The 14,464-nt window shown below is 41.4% G+C and overlaps 1 protein-coding gene across 4 annotated transcripts in view; it reads left to right on the top strand.

Moving 5' to 3' along the window:
- Positions 1-14,464, top strand: part of PRKDC (protein kinase, DNA-activated, catalytic subunit) — a 191,833-nt gene that overhangs the window by 46,992 nt on the left and 130,377 nt on the right. For all 4 annotated transcript variants that reach the window (XM_025395192.1, XM_025395191.1, XM_025395189.1 and 1 more), the window contains exons 25-29: positions 734-886; positions 8,043-8,150; positions 10,218-10,444; positions 12,270-12,364; positions 14,202-14,301. In XM_025395192.1, the coding sequence (XP_025250977.1) occupies positions 734-886; positions 8,043-8,150; positions 10,218-10,444; positions 12,270-12,364; positions 14,202-14,301 (683 nt within the window). The remainder of the gene's footprint in view (positions 1-733; positions 887-8,042; positions 8,151-10,217; positions 10,445-12,269; positions 12,365-14,201; positions 14,302-14,464) is intronic.

The following is a 14,464-nucleotide window of genomic DNA, read 5'->3' as shown; positions in this document are numbered from 1 at the left end:
GAAACAGATAATCTCAAATTTTCATACAGGCATATGTTGGTGATACTGCAGGTTCAGCTCCAGACCACAGCAATAAAGTTAACATCTCAGTGTAGCAAATCACACTAGTTTTTTGCTTTTTCAGTACATGTAAAAGTTATGTTTACACTCTACTGTGGTCTGTTTAGTGTGTAATAGAATTAGAACTTTATATACATACTTTAAAATGCTTTATTGCTTAAAAATGCTAACAAAGTGAGCACATGCTGTTGGAAGAATTGAGCCAATAGAATTTTTCAATGCGGGGTTGCCCCAGAGTTTCAATTTGTTAAAAAACACATTGTGTCCAAAGCCTCATAAAATGAGGTACGCATGTATTAATTTGTAAATTTTCTATAGTGCTTCAAAAAACATTTTTACTAAAAGTGATAGTTGAAAATGTGCTAACAGATGAAGCAAAGTTATACAGTTCTTTAATATGGCCACAGTGAAATATACTTCTCAAGAATGTAGTGGTGTCAGTTTCTAAAGCTTTAAATTTTAATTCTTGTTCTTGGATAAAAAACAAAGTGAACAGAATCATTAGTTTTATACAGCAAGAAATGCTAATTCCAGTTAATTTATATTTGGGTTACGTGATAGTTATGTGCAATGAAATTTTTCTTCTTAAAGGGCTAAATTGAGTGACATTTCACATATTCTCTCGTCTTCAACGTGATAACTTAGACGTTGCTGACCTCCTGGTCTGTTTTAGGTTGCAGCCTGTGAACTTTTACATAGCATGGTTATGTTTATGTTGGGCAAAGCCACGCAGATGCCAGAAGGGGGACAGGGAGCCCCACCCATGTACCAGCTCTATAAGCGGACGTTTCCTGTGCTGCTTCGACTTGCGTGTGATGTTGATCAGGTGAGGGCTTTGAATCTGAAACATTTGTAACTGAAACTTTAACCGAAACTTTACCTGAAACTTTTTAAACTGAAACTTTAAAAAGTTTGGTTTGTCTAATTCAGTAGTCAACAGAGCAGTGGAATTACCTGGAGATCGTTAAGAATGATACTGCTCCCTGGCTGCTACCCCAGGTGCTCTGGTTTAATTGGTCTTGGGCGTGACCTGGGCACGACCTGGGCCCCAGGACTTCTAAAAGCTCTCCCCTCCACTTTCAGTGTGTCTCGGAGTTTGGGAATCGCTGTTGTAGTTAAAAGTTACTGAGAGTCCAGGCATCTGAAGGTGAATTAGCTGTCGTCCCTCTCATGGACAAACATAGTCTTTCACAGAGGGAAGAAGAGAGAAATAACCATGGGCTGGGCCTGGTGGCTCACACCTGTAATCCCAGCACTTTGGGGGGCCGAGGTGAGTGGATCACCTGAGGTCAGGAGTTCAAGACCAGCCTGGCCAACATGGTAAAACCCCCGTCTCTACTAAAAATACAAAACTTACCTAGGCGTGGTGGCCAGCTACTCGAGAGGCTGAGGCATGAGAATCACTTTAACCCAGGAGGTGGAGATTGCAGTGCACTGAGATCACGCCACTGCACTCTAGCTTGGGAGACAGAGCAAGACTCACTCTCAAACAAAAAAAAAAAAAAAGAGAGAGAGAGAACTAACCATGGCTGACAAGTGGCCTGTACTATGACTTTATGGACAAATCTTTCACTGCTGCCATGAAGCAGAAAAAGGTAAGAAATCTTCTCAGTTCATTTTATGAGTCTAGCATGACCTGAATATCAGGGTATACACGTAAAAAGGAAAATGAAATGCAAAACTCATTCATAATGCAGTTGGAAAATTCTGCGGTATACATGTGTGGGTATAGTCCAGCAGTATGTTCAGATGCACTGTTATTAAATAGAGTTCATAGTGAAAACTGGAAACTTACCACAGAAGTAGATTTAACATAGCAGTGAACCTCTCTATGGGAGCCTGGGAGGCATTTGGCAACTCCTGATGAAATAGGAGTAGTTTCACATGATGTTTAATGTGATAGAATGTTTGCCTGAATCTTGCAGCCAGGTCATCCTCTGTGTGAAGTACTGACACTCCCTTGCATTTCCACCCAGCATGGGAGCATGGCCTGTTTCTGGGAGTGGTCAGTGCTTTACTTGGAGTTAGTTATTTCCATGTTTAGCATCCTAACCTCTCAAGGTCTGTGAATCCCCTGAGGGCATGGGCAGAGCCTGGTATTCCTTGCTCCCTCTCCAGCATCTACCCCAGCACTTGGCACTTGGCAATTAAAAGACACTTGTCAGGAGGCCAGTAAGGCTAGGACATCAGCCCCACTAACTATTTGGGAGATTCTATTCAATACTGTAGGATAAGAAAATCACAGAAGGAATATTAGGAAGGAGAAAAGATTACTATAATTGTTTCCAAATCTGGAAGGCCCAAGCGTAAGCATATTAGCTGATAAACTCTAAAAATTAATAGAGGAAAAAGCTGATGAATTATAAACACATAATTCTCATTATCTGTTTTCATATGTTATTCTCATATATTTCATATATTAGTATTGACCACTTGGAAAATATGTCTATAACATCTTGCTCATAACAGCATAAAAAAAATATCTAGGAATAAACTTCAATGTGCCAGGCAAATGTATTTTATGAATATAGAAGATGAATAGCTTATGTACCTGAGTTAGACATTATTGAAAAAAAAGTCAGATTTCCCCAAATCAATTAACTCTGGTGTAATTTCAGTAAAAAAATCCAGAATTAATTTTATTTTTGAACTTAAAAATAATCTGAAGGAGTAATTGCTTGAGCCTAATAAGCAAGACACATTTTGAAAGGGTAGTGTACTGGAGGGAGTCTAGTGTAGCAAATGTTAAAAAGGGGCCTTATGGAGTATAAGAGGCTGAACCAGTGCACAGATGGCTCAGTGGGAGAGGTAGGTGCTAGAAAGTGTGTATATGAAAATTGTGTCCATGGTAGGGGGCCATTTAAGTGGGAAATGGGTCATTTAATAAATGATATTAGGTCAAATGACTAACATGTTAAAGAAAAAATTTTGACATTCGTTAAAGATGTTAAGGAAAACTACTAAAGGGGAGGCTACTCCAGTGGGCTTTTACACTGCTGGAGAGGGATTGGGCTGTACTCCAAATACTTATTGACCAGGGAGATTGATAGCCAAGGAGCAGGGTCAGGGTCAGTGGATGGAAAATCACTAAGAGGAATATTGGGGGAACCATCCCCCAATATTTCATCGTAGGTTCTTTTCTATTTTCCCTAAGGGTCGGCCAGTCTGAGAAATAAAGAGTACAAAGAGAGAAATTATGCAGTTGTGCCTCCGGGGGTGACATCACATATTGGTAGGACTGTGATGACAACCTGGAGCTGCAAAACCAGCAAGTTTTTATTAGGGATTTTAAAAGGGGAGGGGGTGTATGAACAGGGAGTAGGTCACAAAGATCACATGCTTCAAAGGGCAATAAAGGTTACAAGGCAAGGCAAAATTAGAATTACTGATGAGGGCCTACGTCCCACTGTGCACTCATTGTCTTGATAAACATCTTAACAGGAAACAGGGTTCGAGAGCAGACAACTGGTCTGACTAGGATTTACCAGGCTGGAATTTCCCAATTCTAGTAAGCCTAAGGGTATTGCTGGAGACCAGGGCATATTTCATTCCTTATCTCAACTGCATAGGACAGGCAGTCTCAGAGTGGCCGTCTATAGACCTACCCCCAGGAATGCATTCCTTCCCCAGGGTCATTCCTTGCTGGGAAAAGAATTCAGTGATACTTCTCCTCCTCGCACATCCATCTATAGGCTTTCTGTGAGAAGAAAAGTATGGCCTTGTTCTGCCCGACCCTGTAGGCAGTCGGACCTTATGGTTATCTTCCCTTGTTCCCTGAAAATCGCTGTTATTCTGTTCTTTTTCAGGGTGTACTGATTTCATATTGTTCACACACACATAATTTACAATCAGTTTGTACAACAGTGGTCCTGAGGTGACGTACATTCTCAGTTTACGAAGATAACAGGATTAAGAGATTAAAGTAAAGACAGGCATAAGAAATTATAAGAGTATTCATTGGGGAAGTGATAAATGTCCATGAAATCTTCACAATTTATGTTCAGAGATTGCAGTAAAGACAGGTTTAAGAAATTATAAAAGTATTATTTGGGGAACTGATAAATGTCCCTGAAATCTTCACAATTGATGTTCTTCTGCCCTGGCTCCAGCCAGTCCCTCTGTTGGGGTCCCTGACTTGCCGCAATAGAGAAAACATCAGGCATAAAGAGGATTGTGGCTAAACCAACCTAAGAGTGTTATGGCTGAAGATGGGCCAGGGTGACCAAACACTGCCTGGGAGCTGGTGGGAGATGACGAATTAGATTATATATCAAGGGGAGAGGGGTTTTCGCTGAACTGATCCACCAGAGTTCTTGGTAAAATTGGACTAATAGAGATGAACATGGAAACCCAGAAGTCAAGGCCTAGTTGAGAAGAGTTCAGAGGAGCCTGACTAGAGTTAGGGTAAGGAAGAGAGTCTTTGTCACAAGTGAAGAAACTAATTGTAAATCAATAAGATTTGGAAGGAAAAACAAACTGTAAATAAATTATAGAAAAATGTAATGACTACATAGTTGTCTGTGTATGTCTTTAGGTCTTTAGGTCTTTTTTGTTGATAACACATCAGTTTATAATATAAAAATGTTCAAAGATAAAAATGAACCTTCACGTCACCCCTTTCACATGCTTGTTCCCTGGGAAAAGATGTTAGATCCTCTGGAAAGTCTGGAGAATGTCTTTATAATAACACATCTTGACATGTGCATAGATGTTTTGTTAAGAAAAAGTAGACTCGTAGCATTTCAAAACGTTTTCTTCTGTGTGCAGTGTGATTTCTGCTCCTTGGATGGATTTCATTACTGTTCCATAATCGGCATCCTTCTGTGTCTTTCTATAAAGTTTGTACAGATAGGGAGATACATAAAAGTGTTAATGTATTGATAGTTTTGACCTTATAAATGTTTAAGACTACTGAATGGCACAAAACCAACATTGTAACATATACATAACGTGCAACATACTACTGAAGAAATCAGATTTAAAAGCAGACAAATGTATAAAGAAAAAAATAGGCAGCTCATAAAAGAAGAAATGTAAATGGCCGATGGAATGTATCTTAAAATAGTCAACCTTTTCGTAAACAAGGAACTTCAAATTAAAATGATTGGCTACTGTCAAGTATTTAAAAGATGGACAATGTTTGGTGTTGCCAAGGGCACAAGGAAAGGACCCTGTGCGTCATGGTTGGTGGGGCAACGCAGGCACAGTGCTCTGCAGCTGGGCTTGGACTGGGTGACCACAGCCCTGGCCTAGCAACTTCCTTACAACAGAGCTGCTTAAACAGTGTGCTCAGGACTCTCCACTCTGCGTGGTAGTCATAATTTAGAAACACTTGGATTTCTAGCAGTAGGGTTCTGCTAGCTGGGTTGTGGTACGTCCTTAGTTGAGGTACTGGGCAGCTAGTGAAAACACTGGTAGAGTGCATATGTTTATGTGGAAAGTACTCTAAGAAGAAACCAGGAGCTCTGCCTCCTTGGCAGATTTATTTTTATTTTTACATGTGCATATACACATATTTAAATATATATAAATTGGCTGGGGGTCAGGAGTTTGAGACCAGCCTGGCCAACATGGTGAAACCCTGTTCCTACTAAAAATATAAAAATTAGTTGGGCGTGGTGGTGGACACCTGTAATCCCAGCTACTTGGGAGACTGAGACAGGAGAATCACTTGAACCCAGGAGTCAGAGGTCGCAATGAGCCGAGATTGCACCACTGCACTCTACCCTGGCCGACAGAGCAAGACTCTGTCTTTAAAAAAAAAAAGTATATAAATAAAATATTTTGAAAGTTGACAGTAGTTACCTTTGGGATGTAGGACTGTAGAGGGATGGTTTTCTATAAAGGGGTATGTGTATATTGTATATATATCTAGCTATATATACATGTATTAAAAAACTTCTGTACTAAGAATAAAACAGTATGATTCTTTTGTGGGAAAAAAAAGTGATGCTTTAAGACCAGGTTAAACTTTCAGACTGAAAGTTAAGACCCTTTCATATTGATTAATCTTCAAAATTGCTTCATAGAGGCCAGTGAAGGTATTGGGGGAAAAATACCTTCAAAGACTGGAAAGACTATTTGGAAGAGTCTCTGAGTTGCTTATTCTGAGCCGTGGGACATTTTGCATCATTTTTGAGGTGGTATTAACTACAGTATGGACCTCTAATATCAAAGTACTTAATTGGTGAGCTCAATAACTGTGGGGAATAAAGGTTGGCTCAGTGCTCCTATAAAAACCCTGGCCTCTGAGGCAGAAATGTACAGGACACCAGTGTAGGGAGTGTTCGCCTTAACTTACACCACAAGCATTTTACTTTTTTTTTGACAGAGTCTTACTCTGTCTGGAGTGCAGTGGCACAATCTTGGCTTACTGCAACCTCCACCTCCCAGTTCAAGCGATTTTCCTGCCTTAGCGTCCCAAGTTGCTGGGATTACAGGCAACCACCACCACACCCGGCTAATTTTTGGATTTTTAGCAGAGAAAGGTTTTCACTATTTTGGCCAGGGTGGTCACAAACTCCTGACCTGAAGTGATCTCCCCTCCTCAGCCTCCCAAAGTGCTGGGATTACAGGCGTGAGCCACCGTGCCTGGCCATTTTAATTTTTTTTTAGATGCGGTGTCCTTCTGTCACCTATGCTGGAGTGCAGTGGCACAATCATAGTTCCCTGCAGCCTCCACCTCCTGGGCCCAAGCCACCCACCCGTCTCAGCCTCCTGAGTAGCTGGGACTACAGGCATGTACCACCATGCCTAGCTAATTAAAAAATAACTTTTTTAGAGACAAGGTCTTGCTATGTTGCCCAGCATGGTCTTGAACTGGCTTCAAAAGACCTTCCTGGCTTGGCCTCTCAAAATGCTGGGATTACGGGCATGAACCACTGTGCCTGGCCAGCATTTTACTCTCATGTATAATGAGGATTAAATCTGTAGCAGTTTGTCTAGCTAATTGATTTGATCCACTTCTCTTACTGCCCCAAGATGGCCACGTGGTCACACCTCTACCAGGCCACTAGATTACACTTCCAAGCTTCCAGGAAGACAGGATCTCTGCCTTCTTGGGTATGGATTTACTTGTCAGAAGGGAGGAGCCCAGGCCTGGAGACATCTTGGATTTTACAAAGCCGGGGAGTACGGGACTTCTGGCTCCTGGAGAGGCTCTCTTTATGTTCCAGAAGATTAGACCTAGGATCCTTTTCATCCCATCTCCATAGAGGTTTTTATCCTTCCTTTTGGCAGCAGTGGGAGAGGCAGCTTCCTCTTTGTCCTATATATAAACAGATTAAATCTGTTTTTCTGTGTTCCTCCCCTGTGGTACAGGCTTTGAATTTGTGTATATAGCACATTGATTGGGTTTTCATTGTGTCACCACAATGGGGGACAGTTAGGCTGTGGGGAACCACAGGGTTATTATTTGCTTTGTATAATAGTTGAATGGCGAGGATCTGTCTGTAATCCAGGATATCTTGTGTGCATGTTCAAGATCAAATGAATAAAGATGAGCATTAAAAACCCAACAATATCTATCCTAAATTGTGTTCCCAATCAGAGAAACAGGGAGCTTCAATTGCATATTTTTCTTTGCTGGACTCTTCATCATGGGATTAAACTGGAAAAGGAAACTAATGGGACTGGGGATGGTGGCTCATACCTGTAATCCCTGCACGTTGGGAGGCTGAGGCAGGAGGATCACTTGAGGCCAGGAGTTGAAGGCCAGCCTCGGCAACATAGCGGGACCCTGTCTCTACTAAAAAGAAATTTTAAGTTAACTGGGTGTGGTGGTACATGCCTGTAGTCCTAGCTATTCTGGAGGCTGAGGTGGGAGAGGACCACTTGAGCCTGAACTTAAAAAGGAAACTAGTACAACCATGGTAGTAGTATTGCTTAATTTTATACTGCAAACGGCATTTAAATGGAAATCTTTACAGAGTAACATTTCTTTAACATGAAGGGAATTAACTTTAATGATATTCTTTCTTCAGGTGACAAGGCAGCTGTACGAGCCACTAGTTATGCAGCTGATTCACTGGTTCACTAACAATAAGAAATTTGAAAGTCAGGATACTGTCGCCTTACTAGAAGCTATATTGGTAAGTAATAGTTGATTCTTTTCCTCTTATTCCCATTGATTAGTTGTATTTGATGTTTGTTTATTTATTTATGATTTTGAGACAGAGTCTTGCTCGGTCGCCCAGGCTGGAATGCAATGGCATGATCTTGGCTCATTGCAACCTGTGCCTCCCAGGATCAAGCAGTTCTCCTGTCTCATCCTCCTGAATAGCTGGGACTACAGGCGCACTCCACCATGCCTGCTTAATTTTTTGTATTTCAAGTAGAGACGGGGTTTCGCTATGTTGGCCAGGCTAGTTTTACTGCTAACTTCAAGTGATCCACCCACCTCAGCGGTGAGCCGGGCACAGTGGCTCATGCCTGTAATCCAACACTTTGGGGGACCGAGGCAGGCAGGTTGCATGAGCCCAGGAGTTGGAGACCAACCTGGCCAACGTGGAGAAACCCTGTCTCTACTAAAAATACAAAAATCAGCTGGGCGTGGTGTTACACACCTGTAGTTCCAGCTCCCCAGGTGGCTTAGGCATGAGAATTACCTCAACCTCGGAGACAAAAGGTTGCAGTGAGCTGAGATTGCATTACTGCACTCCAGCCTGGGCGACAGAGTGAGACTGTCTCAAAAACAAACAAACAATATGAAGAATTTCTGAGCATATCCAATTTTCTCCTGTACTCAGATTCAATAACTAAAGGGCCCTGGAAACAGCAGTTCACCTTTTACACAGAACTCTCTTGACACAGAGAAGCAGCGTCTTAGCATTTGGTCGCCATCTCACTGAGGGCAGAGGCAGTGAGGCCAGCTAAATTCTAGTGTCTTGATGCTTATTTTCCTATAATTTTTGAACCTGTGCAAATAAGTTTATGTCGCCTGCACAGTCCTGGTTATGCTGCTGGCAGTGTACTCTGAGTATGACCTTTCTTTGTAGTCATGTTAGGGGCAGGGGAGAGTGACTGAACATTCGTTAGGGTGGTGACATAATTAAATCTGTAGTTTAATTCCCTGTAGTGTCTACCAGTGAATCCTACCTATAATAAATACAGTTAGTTAAAATTAATTTATGGCTTATTTGCATTCAGATGGTTTCATTATCATGTTTCTGTTAAAAAGTTTTTATTTTAGTTGTTTTCTGTTTCTTTTCTCCCTTTTGATCCTTGAAGGTAGATTAAGTAAGAGCTTCAGAAAGAAATCTGATAAGTAAAATGAGATAGTTGAGGAAAGAAAAGGTAAAGCAGCAGCGTGAACTCAGTAGCACAGCACTCAAGTGAAGGAGGGCTGTGGGTTTCCTGGTGAGAGCTGCTGTTCCCTGCATCACCATATGGCGCCGGTGACCTCTGCTCTGAGAAGCAGGAAGCACCCTCTCCTCCCATTCCCGTGGCTTGTGTTACCTTTTTGGATTCTAATTACCTCTGTAAGAAAGGATTTGTGTATAGCAAATAACTGGAAGTGTTAGGCAGAACTCTTTTATTTCAGTGTTGAGTGTACATTTTCAAGTTAAACTTTTCCTTTATAGATCTGAGAGAGCGTCATGACTAGAAAGAAACAAAGCATAAAGTAGAATACATCTCTGTGTGGTCGTTGGTCAAATGTCCATAGCTGTTTTCGGCAGGGCCTTTATGGGGGCTGCTCTTCATGTGTCCATAGGATTTTCCTTTATGGAGCAGTACAGTTTCTTTGGAACTTCTTATTCTCTTTAACTTCAATATGCAAAGCGTCTCGAATGCTGTTATGGGGTAAAATCAACAATCAGAATTCCTCTGAAATTCTTAGGATATAGCCATTTTGTTTTTTTTCAGGGAGGGGAAAGATTGTTTTGTTATAATTAAAATTTTCTCTCCCTTCACGGCTTTTCAGTTTATTAATTTGTTTAAAAGAAAATGTTTTCATTATGTCAGAAAGAAATAGTTATATAAGCCTAGATTCTGGATACACTATGGAGATTGGTTTTACTAATGTTTATTTTTTTCTTAACTAGTGCTGTAAATTAATTTTTAACCTACTTTAGTTAGGCTTAGAAATAGACCAAGGGTATTCAGTTGTCAGTGGTTATAAAAATTAGTAAAATCAAGGTCTCTTTGTTTTGTTTCAGGATGGAATTGTGGACCCTGTTGACAGTACTTTAAGAGATTTTTGTGGTCGGTGTATTCGAGAATTCCTTAAATGGTCCATTAAGCAAATAACACCACAGCAGCAGGAGAAGAGTCCAGTAAACACCAAATCGCTTTTCAAGCGACTTTACAGCCTTGCGCTTCACCCTAATGCTTTCAAGAGGCTGGGAGCGTCACTCGCCTTTAATAATATCTACAGGGAATTCAGGTTTGTAAAGCTACACCACAGGGAAGAGAAACTTGTGGTTTTGAAAAGTGACTTGGAGTTTCACTCTGTGTATTCGTGTGTCATATATCCTGCATTTAGTAAGTAATTATATGCTGGATGCTGTGCTGTCTTCTAAAAATTAAAAAGTGAATTAAAATTCAGTTTGCACTCCAGAAGCTTGGAAACTGCTGAGAAATGCATATAAACTCTGTCTCAGCCATTTTGGAAATGCAACAAAAGATGCACATACAGGGGCTTTGGGTTTCTCAGAGGAGGAGTAGCTAATCCGGGGTGAGCAGATAAGCTGTGGCCTCTTGCTAGGGTTTATATTGGAAATGAGACTTAAAGGATAAATGGAAGTCAGCCAAGGCATTTTAGATCAAAGTTAGTGGGGTGGTGGGGGGTAGAGATAAGAAACAGGAAGGTGTCTGAGGCGATAAAGGCCTTTGAGGTTTGGAGGCAGGTGTTGTGAGGCTGGTGAGGAGGGCTCTGCCTGCAGTAGCAAGGAGCGTAGGTCACCTCTAGTGACAGAGGGTCTGTGGAATAGTGGGTGCAGGGAGAGATGCATTTAGATTTCCTCCTAAAATCCACTTGCTGGCAGCTGTGTAGAAGGTGGGTCTGAGTAGACTGAAGACTGGGACACCAGTGAAGAGGCCATTTCAGAGATCCAAGAAAAAAGACAAGTGGTCACTGACCTAAGGTAGTGGTGTTCATTCATTCATCCAGCATTCTTTATTAGGAATATTGTGTACCACATTTACCTGTGTAACTTCACATCCTGCACATGTACCCCTGAACTTAAAAGTTGAAGGAAAAAAAAAATGATGTGCCAGGCCTGTGCCCATGTTGGAGGTATAACGATACAGCCCTTCATGAGGGTTACATTTCAGAAGGACGTGTTAGATAATAGCCACACAGGCAAATGAGCAGTTCTGCAGACACAAGGGACAGAGGCACTGGTGTGGAAACAGAGCGTGTGTTGCCTCTTTGGTTCATGTAGCTTTTTCTTGAGGAAGTATCTTTGATAAGTATTTTAGGTTGTTTCATGGTTTTTCTTTTTTGTTGTTGTTGTTCTTTTGTTTTTGGAGATGGAGTCTTGCTCTGTCACCCAGGCTGGAGTGCAATGGCGTGATCTCGGCTTGCTGCAACCTCTGCTTCCCAGGTTCAAGCGATTTGCCTGCCCCAGTCTTCTGAGTAGCTGAGATTACAGGCGCCCACCACTACACCTGGCTAATTTTTGTATTTTTAGTAGAGACGGGGTTTCACCATGTTAGTCAGGCTGGTCTTGAACTCCTGATCTCAGGTGATCCCCGCCTCAGCCTCCCAAAATTCTGGGATTGCAGGTGTGAGCCACGTGCCTGTTTCATGTTTTAAAAGACTGAGCCCTTTTTTTCTTTTTTGTCTGAGACAGGGTCTTGCTCTGTTGCTCAGGCTGGAGTGCGGTGGCGGGATCATGACTCACTGCAGCCTCAACCTCATGAGCTCAAGTGGTCCTCCTGCCTCAGCCTCCCAGGTAGCTGGGACCACAGATGTGCACCACTGCACCCAACTAATTTTTTTTTTTTTAATTATTTGTAGAGACAGGGTGTCACTTTGTTGCCCAGGCTGGTCTCGAACTCCAGGGCTCATTGCTTTGTGTGTGTGTGTGCATACCATGCACACAAGTGATCTTTATAGGCATGCGCCACCACACGCAGCTGAGCCTTTAAAAAAAAAAAAAAAAAAAAATTTAATTAATGTGTGCCTTCTTTAATTCCATTCCTTTTCTTTGTCCTTTCTGCTTTATTGTTTTCTTAGGCGAGGTTTCCTATTCTTTATTTTACAGGGAAGAAGAGTCTCTGGTGGAACAGTTTGTGTTTGAAGCCTTGGTGATATACATGGAGAGTCTGGCCTTAGCACATGCAGATGAGAAGTCCTTAGGTACATTTCGCTTCAGTGTTCTGTCTGCCTTACAGGTCTGAAAAGTTTCCCCAATGAGGAGTTAAGGCTCGTGTGATTCTCTTATAAGGCTTCCCCCCACCCAAGAGTTCTATAAATTAATAAATGTGAAGAGAAGATAAGCCCCTTCAGTGCCTCAAATCCAGCTTGTTAATGATTTTTTCATGCCCTCATTCTCTTTGACTCACCATATACTCCTGGTGGCCATTGAGCTTGACCCTGGTTGGTTGCAGATCCTGCCCAGGGCAGGGGAGACAACGAAGCCAGTCAGACACTATGATGCTATGATGTGGTGACAGAACATGGAAAATGTACAGATATGGTGCTGAAGAAGCTGGATGTGATAACCACAGAGATGTGGTCAGTGCTTCTGCACTCAACTCGTGATCGTTTAGAAAGTAGAAAGTGGGTCTCATTACAGGACTGTGATAAAGTTGTGTCATCCATGATGAAGGAATATTATAAAGATACCAAGTCAGAAGTAGGCTAAAATAACTAAGAGAGTAATAAATGATTATAACTAAATTCTATGCAAGAAGCTTTTAGGAACTACATAGAGCTAGAAGACTTCTTAACTCCCCGTTGGTGATGTAGTTGGGGCGCGGAGGCCCAGGCATGTCAGTGACTGAGAGGGCCACACAGCTGTGCCAGGACTCTATCACTGATACAAGTCTTGACTTATTTTATTTTATTTTATTTTATCTTATTTTATATCTTATCTTATTTTATCTTATTTTATTTTATTTGTTTATTTTCTGTGATGGGGTTTTCCTCCTGTCCCCCAGACCGGAGTGCAATGGTGCAATCTCAGCTCACTGCAACCTTCACTTCCTGGGTTCGAGTGATTCTCCTGCCTCAGTCTCCTGAGTAGCTGAGATTACAGGGGCCTGCCACCACGCCTGGCTAATTTTTGTATTTTTAGTAGAGATGTTTCTCCATGTTAGCCTGGCTGGTCTATAACTCCTGACCTTATGTGATCCACCTGCCTCAGCCTCCCAAAATGCTGGGATTACAGGCGTGAGCCACTGCACCCGGCGACTTTGTTTATTTTCTAAAAAGACAAACTGAGCTCTGTTATCCTTCATGTTGATAGTCTACTGTGGGCAAAAATGTTTAAAATTTAGTCCTCATTGTCAAATAGCTTAAATTTGCTTTAACTAGATTTCCCATATAGGTGAATTTTTTCAATAAGTGAAACTTTTTTTGTGATCACTGACATATTTAAAAAAACATAGAAAGAAAACTTTTTCTTGGTGATACAGGTCAAAATAAGATGTATAAGGCTCCTTTCCTAAATAATTCCAGACTTCTCTGGGTGACTTCACCATCTTACCTCTGTTGTCCTTCTCCAGAGGCTATATTACTAAACGATACCATAGTTTATCCTGCGTAGGAAGGGAGGTCAAAGGACTTATACCCCTTTAAAATAGCCACAAATTGAAGTCCACAGGCTCTGGCCTGGTATGTGGGTTTTGTAATACCTGCAAGGTCTGTTCCATTTCAGGTCCATTAGGAGAAGCTGTGCTTTGGGTGGCCGAGGTGGTGGTGGTACAGTTTCTAGTTAGGTGTGGCATTGCTTTGTGTGTGTGTGTGCATACCATGCTATCCTGCAGTCTTAAATACGGGTTTTGTGTTCATTTTTGAATATGAAATGTGAACCATTTATCTAAATTTATTGTTCTTAGGGATGAAAGCATTAAATCTATAGTAAAATTACCTTTTCAGTTAAAAATTTAGGCCAACAAATTTATAATACAAATTTAATAATAATCAACTATGTATGCCTTCTTTGGAAATATGTCTTTGTACTTGAGAACAGGTACAATTCAACAGTGTTGTGATGCCATTGATCACCTATGCCGCATCATTGAAAAGAAGCATGTTTCTTTAAACAAAGCAAAGAAACGACGTTTGCCACGGTAGGTGATCTTGCTTCCTTTTCCGTCTTTTCCCACAACATAAAACTAATTCTCAGCTAATAAAGGACAACCTGGGATGGATCTGTGGAAGTATAAGGAATTACTTCCTAAACAAAGAATGTGTGGAAGTATGAAGAGTTCGTTTTCAAAAAACGTTAAAAAG

Source organism: Theropithecus gelada, chromosome 8 (assembly GCF_003255815.1).
Source record: "Theropithecus gelada isolate Dixy chromosome 8, Tgel_1.0, whole genome shotgun sequence".
Taxonomy (NCBI): Eukaryota; Metazoa; Chordata; class Mammalia; order Primates; family Cercopithecidae; genus Theropithecus; species Theropithecus gelada.
This window is presented reverse-complemented; position numbering and strand designations above follow the sequence as displayed.